This window comes from Sapajus apella, unplaced genomic scaffold (genome assembly GCF_009761245.1).
Source record: "Sapajus apella isolate SASKATOON/1434 unplaced genomic scaffold, GSC_monkey_1.0 scaffold33, whole genome shotgun sequence".
NCBI lineage: Eukaryota > Metazoa > Chordata > Mammalia > Primates > Cebidae > Sapajus > Sapajus apella.
Window position 1 is genome coordinate 6,619,714 of NW_022436973.1, and position 22,661 is coordinate 6,642,374.

At 43.9% G+C, this 22,661-nt stretch overlaps 1 protein-coding gene across 2 annotated transcripts in view; it reads left to right on the plus strand.

The window, feature by feature from the left end:
* The window catches only part of NDRG3 (NDRG family member 3), a 56,970-nt gene that overhangs the window by 16,170 nt on the left and 18,139 nt on the right, over positions 1–22,661 (plus strand). For both annotated transcript variants that reach the window (XM_032295028.1, XM_032295030.1), the window contains exons 2-6: positions 1,594–1,699; positions 3,407–3,527; positions 6,775–6,837; positions 8,407–8,467; positions 14,685–14,771. In XM_032295028.1, coding sequence (XP_032150919.1) covers positions 3,445–3,527; positions 6,775–6,837; positions 8,407–8,467; positions 14,685–14,771 — 294 coding nt within the window. In that variant the 5' untranslated portion in view covers positions 1,594–1,699; positions 3,407–3,444. The remainder of the gene's footprint in view (positions 1–1,593; positions 1,700–3,406; positions 3,528–6,774; positions 6,838–8,406; positions 8,468–14,684; positions 14,772–22,661) is intronic.

The following is a 22,661-nucleotide window of genomic DNA, read 5'->3' on the forward strand; positions in this document are numbered from 1 at the left end:
ATAGGAATGGCTATCAGCTCCAGCCTAGGGCCTGTAATTTGAGATCTCCTGATGTCCAATTAGTCCAAGTCGTTGCTCTGTGGCCCATATCAGAGAAGATAACAAAGCTCTGATGAAGTTCATTATTAGATAAGAAATTAAACTGAAAGCCCTTTGCCGTTTTTGGGATTCTCATTGACAGTTATTCTTGTCTTACCTAATATAAGACCTTCTGAGATAGATAATAGGCAGCTTCATCAGCAGAAATTCAGTAGGCTAGGTGTAGTAGTTTTTTTATTTTTGAGAAATATAAAACTTGAGTACAACTAGAATAAATCTCAGTTAACTTTTCTGCAGTCCCTTTTTTTTCCACCCAACCACTCTTAGTGTGGCATTTACTCTCAGCAGCTCGGTACATCCTTTGTCGGCTTTATTCAGTTCCTGAGCTTTGCTCTGGCTACATCCTTAACTCACTGGCTTGGTTAAGATCTTTTAGAAGTATAGGGTACAAAATCACCCAATATAGCTTAAACCAGAGACAATCCACGGATGTCTCAGAACTTACAAGCACACACAGCTAGAAATTAAGAGTAGTGGAAATGCCTACTAAAAGCTCCCAAGTTGATTTCCTCTTTTCAAGAGAAGAACTAAGCTGAAGTTGGAATCTCTTAGTTCCAATTACAAATACCTAGGGAAAGATGCCATCCCACCATGGGCCAGATGCCTCCCTGACTCCAGTAAGCTGTGGCCATAAGATTATGTTCTACAAACATGGAAGCCAAGACCCACCCCTGTAACGTGTGGATGTTGCAGAAGGGCAGCTCTCAGGAAAGAAGAGATCCTAGGCAGATATACCCATAGGTATCTAGTGAAATTATCTACTGAAATTAATTATAAATTAGCTGAACATGTGTTCAGAAGCTCTGAAGCTTCTGAATTTTTACCCAGCAACTTCTTTATATCTTCCATTTTCTTTTTTCCCCTCAAGTCCTATGCGGCTCCTTACCCAATTTGCTGATTTCTTTTCCATAGCCAATTGTGAATGTATTCTCAACAGATCCCTGGGCTCATAAGTGAGCTTTGGAGATAACAAGGTGTGTTTTGCTCCCTATTTATTTATTTTTCTGGAAGAATTGGAAAGTAGGACTATTATGTATGCTATAGCATCTCTCTGGTATTCATTTATTTTATTTTATTTTTATTTTTTGAGATGAAGTCTCGCTCTGTCACTGGGCTGGAGTGCAGTAGTACGATCTTGGCTCACTGAAACCACTGCCTCCTGGGTTCAAGTGATTCTCCAGCCTCAGCCCCTGGAGTAGCTGGGATTATGTACATGTGCCACCACGCCTGGCTGGTTTTGTATGTTTAATAAAGACAAGGTTTCACCACTTTGGCCAGGCTGATCTCCAAGTCCTGACCTCAAGTGATTCGCCCCCCTCGGCCTCCCAAAGTGATGGGATTACAGGTGTGGGCCACCGTGCCCAGCCACATGTAGTTTATAAATGTGTCCTACCCAAGCTAGTGGGAAATGGTGGTAAAGCAGGTATTGTGAAACTTTTACAACCTGGGAAGTTCATTCTGCTTTTTCTGAGATCTTTTATTCTCTTGTTACAGGAACATGACATAGAAACAACTCATGGTGTGGTCCATGTCACTATAAGAGGCTTACCCAAAGGAAACAGACCAGTTATACTGACATATCATGACATTGGCCTCAACCGTATGTATTTTATTTTACACCTTCCCTTCTTATCATACTTAATCTTTGTATATTAAAAAACAAATGACAATGATATTCTAATAGAGCAGAGGTTTTCCCCTCTCTGTGGTAACCTTCTCTCCTTGTTCCTACATTTGTTAATGGTATAAAGTTCCTGGGAAGTGTGCAGGGGAATGTGTTTTGGGGCTACTGGAGTCATACCTTGCTGTCATGTTTGTTGAAGGATTGAAGATTATACAATGAATTGATTAAGAAAGTATAACTGAAATCCATGTTTTCAAGCCTGTACTTTGTTTTTTTTATGTTTCAAATTAGAAAATTCAGAGTTGGAGGCCAGGCGCGGTGGCTCACGCCTATAATCCCAGCACTTTGGGAGGCCGAGGCGGGTGGATCACGAGGTCAAAAGATCAAGACCATCCTGGTCAACACGGTGAAACCCCGTCTCTACTAAAAATACAAAAAATTAGCTGGGCATGGTGGCGCGTGCCTGTAATCCCAGCTACTCAGGAGGCTGAGGCAGGAGAATTGCCTGAATCCAGGAGGCGGAGGTTGCGGTGAGCCGAGATCGCGCCATTGCACTCCAGCCTGGGTAACAAGAGCGAAACTCCGTCTCAAAAAAAAAAAAAAAAAATTCAGAGTTGGAACTTAACTTTGTTGTGAGCTCTTCAATGAATTAGTAAAAGAATTCTTGCTAGAGCTTGTCACCAGTGACTTTAAGTAGACTTTTCTAGATGGTAGTGTAAGATTCTGGCTCCAGCCATAGACACACAGAGTCTGCATACATGTGCTTTCATAGATGGCCTGCATTTGAGGCTGCAGTTGAGTGTTAAAGCTTTTGTAGCTGCCTTAGCATGAGAAGTGATTTAAGCAGGTATACAAAGGTGTCCTTTGTATAAGCCGCAGCCCCTTCCTGCACCTGGCCATTTTGCCAAGAGACAAACTCCCATGTGGTGAATGTGAGCAGCTCAGGGCATTCACTCTACCTGTGCTGTTGGGGTATAATCAGTGTCTGTTTGTGTGATAGAAGAATAATGTGCATGAGAAATGACAGCATTCTGGGTGTAAGATTATTTTCTGCAGTAATTGGAAACCACCAAACATTAACAAAGTAGTTTCTACTTTGCAGACATTGTTTAGAATTGAGAATTGTTTTCAGTATGTATCTCCATATGAGATGCCTTTTTTTTTTTTGAGATGGTGTTTCACTCTTTTTGCTCAGGCTGGAGTGCGATGGCACGATCTTGGCTCACCACAACCTCAACCTCCTGGGTTCAAGAGATTCTCCTGCCTCAGTAGCTGGAATTACAGGCGTATGCCACCACACCCAGCTATTTTTGTATTTTTAGTAGAGATGGGGTAAGACTATACTTTCAGGGATCATTTCTATAGTTTGTTACAAGATGGGCTTTCTCTGTGTTGGTCAGGCTGGTCTTGAACTCCTGACCTCAGGTGATCTGCCTGTCTCAGTCTCCCAAAGTGCTGGGATTACAGGTGTCAGCCACAGCGCCTGAGATGTGCCACAGTGGCTGAGATGTCTTCTATTCAGCCCTAGGGCAGCTTGAATCAGACAGATTGTTCAGATACCTTGCTTTGGTGGAATGGTGATTAAAAAGTAGTGAAAGAAGGCAATGATAAGCATTAACTGAGTAGAGGAAAACTGGGGAGAAATGGAGAGCCTGTGACTTATGAGTATTTTTACTCTTATAGATAAATCCTGTTTCAATGCATTCTTTAACTTTGAGGATATGCAAGAGATCACCCAACACTTTGCTGTCTGTCATGTGGATGCTCCAGGCCAGCAGGAAGGTGCACCCTCTTTCCCCACAGGGTAAGACCACGAAAACATCCTCTGGGAGACATGCACTCAGAAGAGCAACTGGCTGAGCTCCAATGGGAGAAGTGGTGTGTGCTTCCCTTTGGTTTTATTACAGTCTATAGGTTATGCTTATCAACCAACCATCCTCATATTTTCTCTCCTTGGGCTGAGAGGACTGTAATGTATAGTCTTTTGGGGGAAACTGTATGTTTTCCCATGTCCAGGAATGACTCTCCATAGCAGGTGCCTGCTTTCCTGTAATCTCAAGGCGTGTCTGGAACACCTACTTCTCACTGTCTTTATCTGTTCCCTTCCTCATCTATTTGAAATCTGTCATTTTTTAGCAAGGCATGGTCACTCACACCTATAATCCGAGCACTTTGGGAGGCCAAGGCAGGATGATTGCTTGAGCCCCGGAGTTCAAGACCAGCCTGGATAACAGGAAGACCTTGTCTCTACCAAAAATTTAAAAATTAGCGAGCCAGGCATGGCGGCATTCACCTGTGGTCCCATCTACTTGGGAGGCTGTGGTGGGAGGATCACTTGGCCCCAGGAGATTGAGGCTGCAGTGCCTGGGTGAAGACCCTGTCTACAAAAACAAAACAAGAAAACAAAAAACTGTCATTTTTGTGTCCTTCCTCGAAACTCCCAACTACCTAGGCCCAAACTCACATCCCTCTGAGCTTTCCTGCGAGCATCTCCCCATCCTTAACTCTCAATCGAGTAATGGAAATTTGACTATCTGTGTAACTATTTATTCTTAGAGGCTGTCCTGGCAGAAAGAGGTGTGGGCTAATTGATTAGCTTTGGCACTCAGCTTCCTCCTGTGTCTGCTTTGCAGGGCAGAGTTACAGGTTCCATACCTGTTTGTTCCCTGGACGGTGTGCTTATTGAGAAGACCTTAGGTAGAGTGAGAGCACACTCTGTGGAATGCTAATTCTTCCCCTCCTTTCACTCATCTCCAGAGCTGCCTTTGGCCAGTGACTGCTGGGAAATAGACAATTGCAGACAAATAATAGCTAATACTTAAATAATATTCAAACCATGTTCCAGACACTGCTTTAAATGCTTTACATTTGTTAACCCATTTACTTCTCACAACCCTATGGGATAAATTTACTATAATTCCCATTTTATAAGTGAGGAAACTGAGGCCCAGAAAAATTAAGTAATGTGGCTAACATTACATAACACATAAGTAGCAGAGCTAAGATTTGACCCCAGACAGTCTGTTGCCAGAATCTGTGCTCTTCTACCTTTGAAATGCAAATTGGCCATTGGTCAGTTTATATCCAACAAGATTTGGATCCAGTTCCTTTTTTCTATTTTGTGCACAAATAGTTCCACAGCGCACCATCCCTTAAGTGTTCAGGCAGAGGCAGGCTGACTTCCCTGTGAGATGTTGAACAGATCCTGCCTCATATATAAGTCGTTGTCTTACGATCAATTCCATCTTCAATTCTCTAATCCCTTTTTTTTTTTTTTTTTTTTTGAGATAGGGTATTGCTCTGTTTCGCAGGCTAGAGTACAGTAGCGTGATCATGGCTCACTGCATGGGCTCAACCTCCTGGGCTCAAGTGATCCTCCCATGTCAGCCTCCCTACAAGTATGTGCCAACACGCCTGGCTAAGTTTTGTATTTTTTGTAGAGACAGACTTTTGCCCTGTTGCCCAGGGTGTTCTCAATCTCCTGGGCTCGAGCAATCTGCCTGCCTTAGCCTCCCAAAGTGCTGGGATTTACAGGCATGAACCAACGCTCACAGCTGCTTAATACGTTTCTAGGATTTCTGATCTGGGCTTGCTCAAACATCTTGGGATCAGATGGTTCATATTATGAATGAAATTCAAAAACAATTAATAAAATAACCATGCCAGACACAGTGGCTCACACCTATAGTTCTAGCACTTTGTTAGGCCGAGAAAGGAGGATCACCTGAGGCCAGGAGTCCAAGACCAGTCCTAGCAACATAGCAAGACTCCATCTCTGCAAAAAATCAAAAAATTAGCCAGGCATGGTGGCATGCACCTGTAGTCCTAGCTACTACTCTGGATACTGAGGCAGGAGGATAGCTTGAGCCCAGGAGTTCAGTGTTACAGTGAGCTATGAATGCACCACTGCTCTCCAGCCTGGAATTATTAATAATAATAAATCTGGCCGGGTGCGGTGGCTCACGCTTGTAATCCCAGCATTTTGGAAGGCTGAAGCTGGCGGATCACAGGGTCAGGAGATCAAGACCATCCTGGTGATACCCTATCTCTACTAAAAATATAAAAATTAGCTGGGCTTGGTGGCATGTGCTTGTAATCCCAGCTACTCAGGAGGCTGAGGCAGGAGAATTGCTTGAACCCGGGAGGTGGAGGTTGCAGTGAGCTGATATCAACGTCACTGCATTCCTGCCTGGCAGCAGAGCAAGACCCGTCTCAAAAAATAATAATAATAAATTTTAAAAAATAACTGTTATTTTATGCCTAAGTGAAACAAATAAGCATTCATGCTAAGGATTCCTAACTGTATGCCTATACCTAGAAAAGCTATGTTTATTTTTGCATTTAGTTGCCTAAATATAAGCAGTAGACCAAGAGCCACTTCCTGAGTTGGCTCTTACTACTGGAGGTTTACTGAGCCGACTCCAACTGAAGAGATTATTAGAGGTTTGGAAATACCCTAAGAGAGAACCATATTACTAGTTCTTTTCATGTGGCACCCTCTGGTCTCAAGGGCTGCTCATTAGGATATAGAAACTGGATTCTTTTATTTTTTCTTTAGTATGGCAGTTGTAGAGAGTTACACAATGTACCACAATCATTTTCAGGTACCACATCACCTCCTTTGAGCCTTTGGTAAAAGGAAATGCTTTTATTTAAAACTTCTTTTTTTTTTTTTTTGAGACAGAGTTTCATTCTTGTTGCCGAGGCTGGAGTGCAGTAGTGCGATCTTGGCTTACTGCAACCTCTGCTTTCTGGGTTCAAGCAATTCTCCTGCCTCAGCCTCCCAAGTAGCTGGGATTACAGGCATGCACCACCACACCTAGCTAATTTTGTATTTATAGTAGAGATGGAGTTTCCCTATGTTGGTCAGGCTGGTCTCGAACTCCCAACCTCAAGTGATCCGTCCGCCTTGGTCTCCCAAAGTACTGGGATTACAGGCATGAGGCACCACACTTGGCCTTTTATCTAAGCCTTCCGTACCTTTCCAGCTGTTGTCGTAACTGGAAATTGTGAGTGCTTTCTAATTCAGGAGATATGCTTCTGGATTTCAGGTATCAGTACCCCACAATGGATGAGCTGGCTGAAATGCTGCCTCCTGTTCTTACCCACTTAAGGTAGGTTCATTCTGCAGTCTTCCATGCAGTTTGTATTGACTTTCTATGGTGAATTCTTTAGTGTCTGTTTCAGAGGATACGATGGTTAGCAAAACAGTAGTCACTCTCCTCCTAGAGCTTAGTGGGGTAACAAGTAAGCAGACAAATAATTAAGTTCTATAAGTCAGTGGGGGTGTTGTGATAGAGAATAAGGGTGGAATCTACCTCAGTAAGGCTAATTAGGGAATTCTCCTTTAGGAAGGTGGCACATACGCTGAAACCTAGAAGATTATAAAAAGCTACTTGAGCTGGGCCCAGTGGCAGGAAGATCACTTAACACCAGGAGTTTGAGGCTACGGTGAGCTGTGTTCCCACCATTGTACTTCAGCCTGAGTAACAGTGACACCCTGTATCTAAAAAATAAAAATAAAGCTATTTAAAAATTTTTAAAAGGGTTCATCTCACTGTGAAGCGAATGGTTTGGAGAGGAGTAAGAGAAAGCAGGGAGAACAGTTAAACTATTAACAATAGTCTGGGCAAGAGATAATAATAGCATAGTACTAGATGCTGTTGGGGGATGATTGAAGTAGATACTAGTAGATAGATGGATATATTCTCCACTGACTTGCTGATGGGTTGGATACTGACAGTAAGCTGCCAAGAATAACTCAGGTTTCAGTCACATATGTATGTATGTGTGTGTGTATATATATATATATAGTTTTGTTTTATTTTGTTTTGAGAGAGAGTCTTACTCTGCTGCCTAGGCTGGAGTGCAATGGCATGATCTTGGCTCACTGCAACCTTTGACTCCCAGGTTCAAACAATTCTCCTGCCTCAGCCTCTTGTTTAGCTGGGATTACAGGCGCAGGCCACCATACCTGGCTAATTTTTTTTTTTTTTTTTGTATTTTTAGTAGAGATGGGGTTTCACCACATTGGCTAGGCTGGTCCCAAATTCCTGACCTTCAGTGATCCGCCCGCCATGGCGTCCTGAAGTCCTGGGATTACAGGCATGAGCCACGATGCCTGGCCTCAGTTATATTTTATTTAACCATTAAAACCAACTTGAAAGTAGGTGGTGGGATTCTTCTTGGTTTTTTTCTTTTTTTGTTTGTTTTTTGAAGGCAGATTCTCACTCTGTCACCAGGCTTGAGATCAGTGGCGTGATCTCGGCTCACTGCAACCTCTGCCTCCCAAGTTCAAGTGATTCCCCTGCCTTAGCCTCCCGAATAGCTGGGACTACTGGCATGCCTCACCACACCTGGCTGATTTTTTGTATTTTAGTAGAGATGGGGTTTCACCATGTTGGCCATGATGGTCTCGATCTCCAGACCTTGTGATCCACCTGCCTTGGCCTCCCAAAGTGCTGGGATTTAGGTGTGAGCCACCACACCTGTCTGGGATCCTTGCTTTACAGATAATGAACTGAAGCTCAGATAGTTAGAGGAAAGAAAAAAACTTGCCCAAATTCTCACATCTAATAAATATCAGAGCCAGGATTTCAACCCAGGTTTGTATACTTTCAGTTAAGCAGTGCTGCCTCCAAATGAAGTTGACTCTGTCAGTTGTCCTTATGTGTCATTCACAGCCTGAAAAGTATCATTGGAATTGGAGTTGGAGCTGGAGCTTACATCCTCAGCAGATTTGCAGTAAGTATGCAGAGGATTAACGTCAACATCTTTGAGGCACTATCTGGGTCACAGCTATTACTGCTGTGTCAAACAACCAGACAGTATTCTGGGCCTTATGTTAGTTTTTCTGGAACTTCTGTCAGCTTTAGATATAGGTTGTATAAAGCCTACTTTGTACTTACAATACCTGAAAAATCACAAATGGGGGCAGTATGTCATCAATTAAAAGCAAGTCTAAGATACTGCTTCTAATGGAATTTTATACAGCCATTAAAGTTAAGTTTATGAAAAGCTTTATAATGATACATGGTTTACATACATTATAATGTTAACCAAAAAAGTTAGAATATAGGTTCACATAAAGTATGTCATAGCCATAGGAAAGGACTGGAAGAAAATGCACCAAAAAGTATTAATGGATTGATGTGTGGTAAGATAATATGAAATTTTGGCCAGGTGCTGTGGCTCATGCCTGTAATCCCAGCACTTTGGGAGGCCGAGGTGTGCGAATCATCTGACGTCAGGAGTTCAAGACCAGCCTGACCAAGATGGAGAAACCCTATCTCTACTAAAAATACAAAATTAGCCAGGCATTGTGGCGCATGCCTGTAATCCAGCTACTCGGGAGGCTGAGGCAGGAGAATTGCTTGAACCTGGGAAGCAGAGGTTGCAGTGAGTCGAGATTGTGCCATTGCACTCCAGCCTGGGAAACAAGAGTGAAACTCCGTCTCAAAAAAAAAAGAATATAAAGTTTTATTTTCTGCTTTTTGTAATTTCTCGGCTTGTCAAATTTTCTACAGTGAATGTAATCATGGTAGTAAGAGAAAAAAAGTGAGCTAGATAATTCAAGGAGATGTTAAGAAAAAAAAAAAGTAAGCTAGGGGCCTGGCGTGATGTCTCACACTTTTAATCCTGGCACGTTGGGAGGCTGATGCGGGCAGATCACCTGAGGTTGGGAGTTCAAGACCAGCCTGGCCAACATGGTGAAACCCTATCTCCACTAAAAATACAAAAATTAGAAGATGGCCAATTAGGAATAGCTCAGGATTGCAGCTCCCAGTGAAAGCACAGAGGGCAAGTGGACGCCGCATTTCCAGATGGATTTTTGTTGCCCACTGACCAGGAGATTCCCAGGCGGAGGAGCCCCATGGGTCGCCAGCCCGGCTGTTTAGGCCGGCGCGGCTGCTTTGCCGGCACCCCAGTGCGGCGGTTCTCCATACAAAATACACTGGTCTGGGTGCCCTTTTAGCTGGCGATTGGAGCCCCCAGTAGGCAGAGTTGCCCATTCATCTGATTAAAAAGGGGACTGAAACAGGGAGCCAGGTCAGGAGATTCCCAGGCAAAAAAAGCACCACAAATCTCAGCGCCGCTGTTTCAGCCAGCGTAGTGAGTCACCGCAGGGGAAATCACACAGATCCCGGCGCCTTTTCAACAGGCGACTGGAACACCTGGGAGAGAGTCAACCGTTCAATTAAAAAAAAAAAGGCTCTGAGGCAGGGAGCCAGGTGATCAGGCTCAGCTGGTCCCACCCCCACAAAAAAAAAAACAGCAATTGGAAATGCTCTGGGTTGAGAGTTTCGCAGCAAGCACAGCTGAACCCGGGATGGTCCAACTCTGTGGAGGAGGGGCGTCCGCCATACTGAGGCACTCCACCACTATGGAGGTAGTCCACCATTGCTGAGGCAGCCCGCCGTTGCCGAAGCAACCCGCTGCTGCCGAGGCACAACCTGCCATTACAGAGAGTGTGCCATTACAGAGGTGAGCCACCATTGCTGAGGCAGTTCTGACTACAGCCATATAAACAGGACTACAGGGAAGTTCACACGGCAGCTGGGCGGAGCCCACAGCAGCTCAGCAAAGCCTCTGCAGCCAGACAGTGACTAGGCTGCCTCCTTGCTGTGCAGGGCAGCCCTGATAAAAAGGCAGCAGTACAACGGAAACTCATAAATAAAGCCCTAACTCCCTGGGACAGAGCACCTGGGGGAAAAAAAGGAGTTTATGAGTTCTGCTGCAGCAAGACCTAAACGTACCTGCCCAGCAGCTCTGAATGAACAACGGAGCTCACAGCTCAGCACTTGAGCTCCTATAAAGGACAGACTGTCTCCTCAAGCAGCTCTCTGACCCGCGTATATCCAGAGTCACCTCATAAAGGAGAGATTAGACTCACATTTGGCAGGTATCCTTCCGGGGCAAAGATAGCAGAAGAAGAAACTGATAGCAACCCTTACTGTTCTGCAGTTGCTGCAGGTGATCCCCAGGCAAGCAGGGCCTGGAGTAGACCTCAGCAGTCCTACAGCAGAGGGGCCAGACTATTAGAAGGAAAATTAAGAAACAGAAATAACTTCATCATCAACAAACTGGACGTCCACTCTGAAAGTCAGCAAGTACAAAGACGACAGGTGGATAAATCCACAAAGATGGGAAGAAACCAGCACAAAAAAGATGAAAACACCCGAAACCAGAACACCTCTCCTCCTACAATCAATCATAACTCCTCACCAGCAAGGGAACAAGGCTGGATAGAGAATGAGTGTGATGAAATGACAGAATCAGGCTTCAGAAGGTGAGTAATAGGAAACTTTTGTGAGCTAAAAAAAACATGTTCTAACCCAATGCAAAGAAACTAAGAACATTGAAAAAAGATTTGACAAAATGCTAATGAGAATGGACAACTTAGAGAGGAATATAAGTGAACTGATGGAGCTGAAAAACACAACACGAGAACTTCTCGAAGCATGCACAAGTTTCAACAGCCAAATTGACCAAGCAGAAGAAAGGATATCAGAGGTCGAAGATCAACTCAATGAAATAAAACGACAACGCAAGATTAGAGAAAAAAGGATAAAAAGGAATGAACAAAGCCTCCAAGAAATGTGGGACCATGTGAAAAGACCTAATCTACATTTGATAGGTGTACCTGATTGTGACGAAGAGAATGAATCCAAGCTGGAAAATACTCTTCAGGATATTATCGAGGAAAACTTCCCCAACCTAGCAAGGCAGGCCAATATTCACGTACAGGAAATACAGAGAACACCACAAAGATATTCCTCAAGAAGAGCAACCCAAAGGCACATAATCATCAGATTCACCAGGGTTGAAATGAAGGAGAAAATGCTAAGGGCAGCCAGAGACAAAGGCTGGGTTACCCACAAAGGGAAGCCCATCAGACTCACAGCAGATCTCTCAGCAGAAACCCTACAAGCCAGAAGAGAGTGGGGGCCAATATTCAACATCCTTAAAGAAAAGAACTTTCAACCCAGAATTTCATATTCAGCCAAACTAAGCTTCATAAGTGAAGGAAAAATAAAATCCTTTACGAATAAGCAAGTACTCAGAGATTTCATCACCACCGGGCCTGCTTTACAAGAGCTCCTTAAAGAGGCACTAAACATAGATAAGAACAACCAGTACCAGCCACTCCAAAAACATACCAAATGGTAAAGAGCGTCAACACAATGAAGAATCTGCATCAACTAACGGGCAAAACAGCCAGCTAGCATCAAAATGGCAGTATCAAATTCACACATAACAATATTAATTGTAATATTTACTAAATGTAAATGGACTAAATGCCCCAATCAAAAGACACAGACTGGCAAATTGGATAAAAAGCCAAAACCCATGGGTGTGCTGTATCCAGGAAACCCATCTCACATGCAAGGATACACAAAGGCTCAAAATAAAGGGATGGAGGAAGATTTACCAAGCAAATGGAGAGCAAAAAAAAGCAGGAGTTGCAATTCTCATCTCTGATAAAAGAGACTTTAAAGCAACAAAGATCAAAAGAGACAAAGAAGGACATTACATAATGGTAAAAGGATCAATGCAACAAGAAGAGCTAATGATCCTAAATATATACACACTCAATACAGGAGCACCCAGATACATAAGGCAAGTTCTTAATGACTTACAAGAGACTTAGACTCCCACACAATAATAGTGGGAGACTTTAACATCCCATTGTCAATATTAGACAGATCAACCAGACAGAAAATTAACAAGGATATCCAGGACTTGAACTCAGACCTGGAACAAGCTAACCTAATAGACCCTTCCTGACACCTTAGACTAAAATTAACTCCAGATGGATTAAAGACTTCAACATAAGACCTAACACCATAAAAACCCTAGAAGAAAATCTAGGCAAAACCATTCAGGACACAGGCGTAGGCAAGGACTTCATGACCAAAACACCAAAAGCATTGGCAACAAAAGCCAAAATAGACAAATGGGACCTAATCAAACTCCACAGCTTCTGCACGGCAAAAGAAACAGTCATTAGAGTGAATTGGCAACCAACAGAATGGGAAAAAATGTTTGCAGTTTACCCATCTGACAAAGGGCTGATATCCAGAATTTACAAAGAACTAAAACAGATTTACAAGAAAAAAATAAGCCCATTCAAAAGTGGGCGAAGGATATGAACAGACACTTTACAAAAGAAGACATACATGAGGCCAACAAACGTGAAAAAATGCTCATCATCACTGGTTATTAGAGAAATGCATATCAAAACTACATTGAGATATCATCTCACGCCAGTTAGAATGGCAATCATTAAAAAATCTGGAGACAACAGATGCTGGAGAGGATGTGGAGAAATATGAACACTTGTACACTGTTGGTGGGAGTGTAATTAGTTCAACCATTGTGAAAGACAGTGTGGCAATTCCTGAAGGACCTAGAAATAGAAGTTCCATTTGACCCAGCAGTCCCATTACTGGGTATATATCCAGAGGATTATAAATCGTTCTTTTATGAGGACACACGCACACGAATGTTCATTGCAGCACTGTTTACAATAGCAAAGGCTTGGAACCAACCCAAATGCTCATCGATGATAGACTGGACACGGGAAAAATGTGGCACATATACACCTTGGAATATTATGCAGCCATAAAAAACGATGAGTTCGTGTCCTTTGTAGGGACATGGATGAACCTGGAAACCATCATTCTCAGCAAACTGACACGAGCAGAAAATCAAACACTGCATGTTCTCACTCATAGGCGGATGTTGAACAGTGAGAACACATGGGCACAGGGAGGGGAGCACTACACACTGGGGTCTGTTGGGGGGAACTAGGGGAGGGACAGCGGGGGAGCGGGGAGTTGGGGAGAGATAGCATGGGGAGAAATGCCAGATATAGGTGAAGGGGAGGAAGGCAGCAAATCACACTGCCACGTGTGTACCTTTGCAACAATATTTCATGTTCTTCACATGTACCCCAAAACCTAAAATGCAATTAAAAAAAATACAAAAATTAGCCAGGTGTTGTGGCAGGTGCCTATAATCCCAGCTACTCAGGAGGCTGAGGCAGGAGAATTGCATGAACCCTGGAGGTGGAGGTTTCAGTGAGCCAAGATTGCACCATTGCACTTAAGCCTGGGCAACAAGAGTGAAACTCTGTCTCAAAAACAAAAAAGAAATTAAATTAAAAAAAATAAGCTAGAGAGTTTTGAGATTACATGGAAATGCTACTACTGTATTAAAGAAAAAAAATTTTTCTTTGAGACAGTCTTGCTCTGTTGCCCAGGCTGCAGTGCAGTGGTGTGATCTCAGATCACCAGAACCTCTGCCTCCTGAGTTCAAGTGATTCTCAGTCTCCCGAGTAGCTGGGATTGCAGACACACACCCCTGCACCCAGCTAATTGTTGTATTTTTAGTAAAAATGGGGTTTCACCATGTTGGTCAATCTGGTCTCAAACTCCTGACCTTGTTATCCACTTGCCTTGTCCTCCCAAAGTGCTGGGATTACAGGCATGACCCACTGCGCCAGGCCAGAAGTTATTATTATTTTTTTTTTAATACCTCCTTAGTGATAGGAGAGTCTTCTGGGGATGATATAAACTGTTCAGGTGGTTTCAGAAAAAAAAAAACTTTAGAAGCCCCTGTTGAGAACAAAGATAAATTAATATGGAGCAGCCCCTTGTGCCAAGGGCACTTTCCCAATGAGGAAGATCCACCATGAGTTAAACAACTGCATATAGGTCTTTGCAAAGCAAGATAATTTGACAGTAATACAAGTAATTTGATAGTAAAACTAGAAAGTGGTTTCTAGATGCTAAGTCCAGGAAGAGCTATTTTCCACAGATTCTCCCTGTTTGTAGTCTTAACTTTCAAATGTAAGGCATTAAGGCATGTAAGTCAGAACTGATCAACCATGTTCCAACTGTTTAGGAGAACTGTGGGAGTGTAGCTTTCATACTATTGTCTTTGCCTCATCTTTCAGCTCAATCATCCAGAATTTGTGGAAGGCCTTGTGCTCATTAATATTGACCCTTGCGCTAAAGGCTGGATTGACTGGGCAGCTTCCAAAGTAAGTACCACATGAAGGTGTCCATCAGCTTTTCTTTGCCCCTCTCAAAACAGCTTACCTATTTTTCATTGAGGTATATATACAGGTAAGGGTAAAAATGTTAAGTATGTAACTTGAAGAATGTTTACATACATTATCACCATCCAATCAAAATATGGAATGTTTCCAGCTCACTCCGGGATTCCCTTGTATCTTTTCCTAATTGATACTTCCTCTCCTTCCCAGAAATAACCAATTCTGACTTTTGTCACCAGAGATGTTTTATCTGTTTTTAAAGACTTTTATCTGTTAAATTGGAATCATAGAAAATGTATTCTTTTCTGTCTGGTTTCTTTCATTCATCACAGTGTCTGTGAGACTCATCCAAGTTATGTGTAGCAGTAGTTCTAAATTACAATTTGGCTGAGCGTGGTGGCTCACACCTGTAATACCAGCACTTTGGGAGGCTGAGGTGGGCAGATCACCTGAAGTCAGGAGTTTGAGACCAGCCTGGCCAACATGGTAAAACCCCATCTCTACTAACAATACAAAAATTAGCCAGGAAAGGTGGCGGGCACCTGTAATCCCAGCTACTCAGGACGGAGACGGGAGAATCACTTGAACCTGGGAGGCGGAGATTGCAATGAGCTGAGATCGCGCCATTGCACTCCAGCCTGGATGACAAAAGTGAAACTCCGTCTCAGAAAAAAAAAATTATAATTTAACCTTAGTTCCAAATTATTGTTTAGTAACCTATTGTGTGAATACACAGAATGAGTTGTTTCTGTTATTTGGATCTTATGAGTAAAGCTGCTGTGCATATTCCTTATGTCTTTCAGTAGACATACATGTTTATTCCTCTTGGGTTTATACCTGTGAGTGAAATTGCTGGGTCATAGGGCAGTTGTATAGTTTTTTTGTTTGTTTTTTTTTTTGTTGTTTTTTTTTTTTTTTTAAGACGAAGTCTCACTCTGTCGCCCAGGCTGGAGTGTAGTGGTGTGATCTCAGCTCACTACAACCTCTGCCTCCTGGGTTCAGGCAATTCTCCCTCAGCCTCATGAGTAGCTGGAAGTACAGGTACGTTCCACCACGCCCAGCTAATTTTTTTGTATTTTTTTAGTAGAGATGGGGTTTCACCATGTTGACCAGGCTGGTCTTGAACTCCTGACCTCGTGATCCGCCCACCTCGGCCTACCAAAGTGCTGGAATTACAGGCATGAGCCACTGCGCCTGGTCAGGGCAGTTGTATGTTTAGCTTTAGTAGATACTGTCAGTTTTCCAAAGTATTTGACCAAGACTAGGCATGGTAGCTCACACCTGTAATTCCAGCACTTTGGGAGGGTGAGACAGTAGGATCATCTGAGGTCAGGAGTTCAAGACTAACCTGGCCAACATGGCAAAACCCTGTCTCTACTAAAAATAGGAAAATTAGCTAGGGTGTGAGGGCATGGTGGTATACATCTGTAATCCCAGCTACTCAGGAGGCCGAGGCAGGATAATTGCTTGAACCCAGGAGGTGGAGGTTGCAGTGACGCGAGATCACACCACTGCATGCCAGCTTGGGCAACAGAGTAAGACTGCTTGTCTCAAAAAAAAATAAAATAAACTGTTTTCAAAGTATCTGACCATTTACACACCAGCAGTGTGTGAAAGTTCCAGTTGCTCCACATCCTCACCAACATTTGATATTACAGGTACTTTTAATTTTAGTAAAAGACGAGCAGTTTTAATATTTTAATATACATTATTTTTACATTTTCCATCACCAAAATAGCTTTAGTCATTAAAATAAGAATTTTTAATTATATCATCTTTTAAATTTTAAGCTATGCTATAGGTAGATAATCCTGGGTTTTAATTTGTATCTCCCGAAGGGTAAGTGATATCAAACTTATTTTCTTGAATATCCTCCTGTGAAGTGCTTGTTCAAGTCTTTTGCTCTCACCCTCATTCCCCTCCGCACTTCAAAAAATATTCTGGATTGGGTACGGTGGCTCACGCCTATAATCCCAACACTTTGAGAGGCTGAGGCAGGCAGATCATGAGGTCAGGAGTTCAAGACCAGCCTGACCAACATGTTGAAACCCTGTCTCTACTAAAAATACAAAAATTAGCTGGGTGTGGTGGTGCACACCTATAATCCCAGCTACTCAGGAGGCTGAGGCAGGAGAATCACTTAAACCCAGGAGATGGAAACTGCAGTGAGCCTAGATTGTACCATGGCACTCCAGCCTGGGCAACAGAGCAAGACTCAGTCTCAAAAAAAAAAAAAAAATTCTGTATGTGAGTCCTGGGTACATGGACTCACAGGTATCTTCTCCTAGTCTATAGTTTGCATTTTCACTTTCTTAATGAAATGAATGGATCACTCTACAACGAACCCCAACACCGTATCTGGGCTACTGCTTCCAAAGACATGTGGATTGCTGATGTTTGCCAACTGAAAAATGAAGGAATTTAACCTCTAAAATCTATTAAGGAGATAGGAAACTAAAGGGGAATGCTAATGACTTTACAAATATAAGCACTCCTAGTCCTAAACCAGAGTAAAAAATGGGTGATTCTGTTGGCAAAGGATATTTTTTAAAAAGAAAAAAACGGGAATAAGGAAAAAATTATATCCCTTGTGTTACAGGATCTCTGGGGTGTCAATTTTTCTAGCTGGAAACATAACACCTTTGTTTGAGTTTCTGTCCTGCATCCAGGAAGAATGAGGTACACAGACAAATGAAGGGTGAAGAAGAGTTTTATTTAGTGTTAGAATAGCTCAGAGGAGTGGGTAGCTCCTCTCTGTAGGCAGGTTTTCCAGTCGAGTGTTCAGCTCTTAGCAGGCAGGAGGCCCTGGAGAGGGTGGCTCCTCTCCACAGGCAAGTCATTCTGATGTCTCTGCAGGTTTCTGAAGCTCTCAGCAGAGAGGATAGCTCTTCTCTGCTGACAGGTCATTTCTGTAGCTCCAGTGGAGAGTGTTTTCCTCTCTGCAGCTGGTTGTCCAGTCTCTGTCTTCTTATCCTTTGGTTATCCTCTACCCTGCTCTGGCTGAGGCCAGGGCTTTTATGGACCTCAGAAAGGATGAAATGCACGCTGACTGGTACATGGGCAGGCCAGGAAGAGGTGTCACAAGTCCCCACTCCAGTCCAGGGTCCTAGCAGTCCAGCCCCCAGACTTCAGGGTCTCCTTGCTCTGAGGGTGGGGCCTTACTGGGGACCCCGCTCCCTTCTACCCAGGACTCCATCTGCCTCCTACTGCCATTCATGGCCCCAGTGCATGGCAGGGTCCTTCCTGGGGTGCCCAAGAATGCAGGCTGCAGAGATTCCCCAGTCCTGCCACCGCAGCTGCATCTGGGAGCTCCTACCCCACCAACTCAGAAGGGGCAGGGCTCCCGCTTGTCCCCTGCTCTTGCCTGCTTCCTGGAGCCGGAAGCCCAGGTCTGCAGCCAGAGGCCCAGGTCTGCAACCACAGGCGTGGTGGCTGCAGCAGCACCTGGAAAGGCAAATCCTGTTTGTTCACAGTTCCCCCAGGAGCACAGGGAGGCTCAGATCCACAGCTGCAGTTTGGACAGCTGTAGCCCTGTCCAGGAGGGCAGGGTTCTTGCTTGCTTCATAGAGCAGGAGGCTTGGGTCTGCAGCAGTTGGCAGCTCCTATCCCAACCCAGAAGGGGTGGGGCTTCCACCTGGGCAACAGAGCAATACTTCACCTCAAAATAATAATAATTTACTGTTGTGGGGTGCAGTGGCTCACACTGTAATCTGAGAACTTTGGGAGGCCAAGGAGGGTGGATCACCTGAATCAGGAGTTCAAGACCAGCCTGGCCAACATAGCGAAGCCCCGTCTACTAAAAATTTAAAAATTAGCCGGGCGTGGTGGTGCACACCTGTAATCCCAGCTACCCAGGAGGTTGAGGCATGAGAATTGCTTGAACCCAGGAGGCAAAGGTTGCAGTGAGCCGAGATCATGCCATTATACTGCAGCCCGGATGACAAGAGTGAAACTCCATCTCAAAAAAAAAACGAAAAAAACACTGTTTTTAGGTTAGAAAGGAAACAATTTTGAACCATTTTCTTGATGAAGTACAAATGTTATGTGTATGTTATTTTAATGTAAAACTATGGTATTTTATAGTAAATCACTGATTTCCAAAGAGAAGATTAAGTTTTTATTTCCTGCTAAAAGGTCCCCAATCTGTTCATCTCATCTTGAACAAATGCTTACCTCTCAGTACTTTCACATTGCCATAAATATTCTAATACACCATTGCAGGACATTGTCTCCAAAATGCTACCACCCAACTTGTTAAATGTATCAACAATCTTTATTGGCCAGGCACAGTGGTTTAACTCTGTAATCTCAGCACTTTGGAAAGCTGAGGCAGGAGTATCGCTTGAGCCCACGAGTTTGAGACCAGCCTGGGCAACATAGTGAGACCCTATCGCTACAAAAAGATTATTATAGGTAGGCCAGGCACAGTGGCTTATGCCTGTAATCCCAGCACTTTGGGAGGCCGAAGTGGGAGGATCACCTGAGGTCTGGAGTTTGAGACCAGCGTGACCAACATGGAGAAACCCCGTCTATGGTAAAAATACAAAATTAGCCAGGCATGGTGGCATATGCTTGTAATTCCAGCTACTTGGGAAGCTGAGGCAGGAGAATCGCTTGAACCCGGGAGGCAGAGGTTGCGATAAGCCGAGATCACGCCATTGCACGTCACCCTGGGCAACAATAGCAAAACTCTGTCTCAAAAAAATAAAACAAAAAAAATTTAAAAGTAGCTAGTTGTCCACCAGGCATGGTGGCTCATGCCTGTAATCTCAGCACTTTGGGAGGCCAAGGCAGGGCGGATCACCTGAGGTCCAGAGTTTGAGTCCAGCATGACCAACATGCCGAAACCGTGTCTCTACTAAAAATACAAAAATTAGCTAGATGTGGTGGCAGGCTCCTGTAGTCCCAGCTACTTGGGAGACTGAGGCAGGAGAATTGCTTGAACCTGGGAGGTGGAGGTTGCAGTGAGTCGAGATCACGCCAGTGCACTCCAGCCTGGGCAACAAAGTGAGACTGTCTTAAAAAAAAAAAAAAAAAGTTGTTGTGGCACATGTCTGTGGTTTCAGCTACTTGGTAAGCTGAGGTGGGAAGAATACTTGAGCCCAGGAGGTCGAGGCTGTAGTGGACCATGATCACACCACTGCACTCCAGCCTGGGTGACAGAGAGAGACCCTGTTTCAAAAAAAAAAAAAAGGCCGGGCGCGGTGGCTCAAGCCTGTAATCCCAGCACTTTGGGAGGCCAAGGCGGGTGGATCACGAGGTCAAGAGATCGAGACCATCCTGGTCAACATGGTGACACCCCGTCTCTACTAAAAATACAAAAAATTAGCTGGGCATGGTGGTGCGTGCCTGTAATCCCAGCTACTCAGGAGGCTGAGGCAGGAGAATTGCCTGAACCCAGGAGGCAAAGGTTGCGGTGAGCCGAGATCGCACCATTGCACTCCAGCCTGGGTAACATGAGTGAAACTCCGTCTCAAAAAAAAAAAAAGAATTTGGCTGGGCATGGTGGCTCACGCCTATAGTCCTAGCTCTTTGGGAGGCCAAGGCAGGAAGATCGCTTGAGGCCAGGAGCTTAAGACTAGCCTGGTCAACAGAACAAGACTTTGTCTCTACAAAAATTTTAAAATTAGGCATGGTCGTACATGCCTCCAGTCCCAGCTACTCAGGAGGTTGAAGGGGAAGGATTGCTTGAGCCCAGGTGTTCAAGGATGCAATGAGCCATGATCATGTTACTGCCGTCCTGCCTGGGTGATAGAGAGAGACCCTGTCTCAAAAATAAATAAATAAATAAAAAACTATATTGATACTCAAACCATGAAATTCAATAAGTCAATATCTGAGAACTTTTCTGAAAGGTAGTGATCCTTAAAAAGCTTTAAAGAGTTGGGCAATAATTTTTTTTTAATGTAACACCTATATAGTGCTTACTGTGTACCAGGCACTGTTCTTAAATGTTTTAGATATACTTAACCTTTTTCATCTTCAGGACAATCCACTGGTGCCATTACTATCCCACAGAGAAATTATTACGTAAAATTACATTGCTAGTAAGTTGCAGACCCAGAATAGTCATTAAAGCATTCTTTTTAATGCTTTAAAGCATTCATTAAAGTGGACAGATTACTTGAGGTCAGGAGTTCAAGACCAGCCTGGCCACCTGGCCAACATGGTGAAGCCTGTCTCTACTAAAAATACAGAAACATAGCCAAGTGTGGTGGTACGTGCCTGTGGTCCCAGCTACCCAGGAGCTGAGATTGGAGAATCACGTGAAAACTTAAGGTTGCGGAGATTGCAGTGAGCCTGGATTGTGCCACTTCACTCCAGCCTGGGTAACAGAACAAGAGAATGAGACCCTGTCTCAGGCCAGGCGCGGTGGCTCATGCCTGTAATCCCAGCACTTTGGGAGGCTGAGGCGGGTGGATCACAAGGTCAAGAGATTGAGACCATCCTGGTCAACATGGTGAAACCCCGTCTCTACTAAAAATACAAAAAATTAGCTGGGTGTGGTGGCGCGCGTCTGTAGTCCCAGGTACTCAGGAGGCTGAGGCAGGAGAATTGCCTGAACCCAGGAGGCGGAGGTTGCGGTGAGCCGAGATCGCGCCATTGCACTCCAGCCTGGGTAACAAGAGCGAAACTCCGTCTCAAAAGAAAAAAAAAAAAAAAGAGAATGAGACCCTGTCTCAAAACAAAACAAAACAACCACCAAAAAAAATGAATAATGTTCTTTTTTTTTTGTATTCTGTTTTTTTTTTTTTTGCAATTTTCTGTGATAAGCATATTTTTATTAAAACTATTAAAATATTCTACTTACCAGCAAACTAGATTCTAAATAATTTATCCATCTCTTCCTACATTTACATTTTGGAGTAATGAGGTATTTCTCAGCTAAAACACATTAACAATGCTGTTGGCAGATGCTGTGGAAATTCCTTCTCACAGCCTGGCTTATTTAAAATTTGTCCTGGCTGGGCACAGTGTTTCACACCAGTAATCCCAGCACTTTGGGAAGCGAAGGCTAGAAGATTGCTTGAGCTCAGGAGTTTTAAGACTACCCTGGGCAACATAGTGAGACCTCATATCTACAAAAAATTTAAAAATTAGCCAGGCATGGTGGTGTGCACCTGTAGTCCCAGTTACTCAGGTGGCTGAGGCCAGATCTCTTGAGCCTGAGAAGTCAAGGCTACAGTGAGCTATGATGACACCACTGCACTCCAGTCTGGATGATAGAGTAAGACCCTATCAATCAATCAGTCAATCTGTCTTGTCCTAATTCTTACTTAGTATGTGGGTACAATTTTTTTTTTTTTTTTTTTTAGATGGAGTCTTGTTCTGTTGTCCAGGCTGAAGTACAGTGGCATGATCTTGGCTCACTGCAACCTCCGCCCCCTGGGTTCAAGTGATTCTTCTCTCTTAGCCTCCTGAGTGGCTGGGACTACAGACATGTGCCATCACACCTCGCTAATTTCTGTATTTTTTGTAGAGACAGGGTTTCACCATGTTGGTCAGGCTGGTCTTTATTTATTTATTTATTTATTTTTTATTGCATTTTAGGTTTTGGGGTACATGTGAAGAACATGCAAGATTGTTGCATAGGCACACACATGGCAGTGTGATTTGCTGCCTTCCTCCCCTTCACCTATATCTGGCATTTCTCCCCATGCTCTCTCTCCCCACCTCCCCATCCCCCCGTCCCTCCCCCATTTCCCCCCAACAGACCCCAGTGTGTAGTGCTCCCCTCCTTGTGTCCATGTGTTCTCATTGTTCAGCACCCGCCTATGAGTGAGAACATGCGGTGTTTGATTTTCTGCTCTTGTGTCAGTTTGCTGAGAATGATGGTTTCCAGGTTCATCCATGTCCCTACAAAGGACACGAACT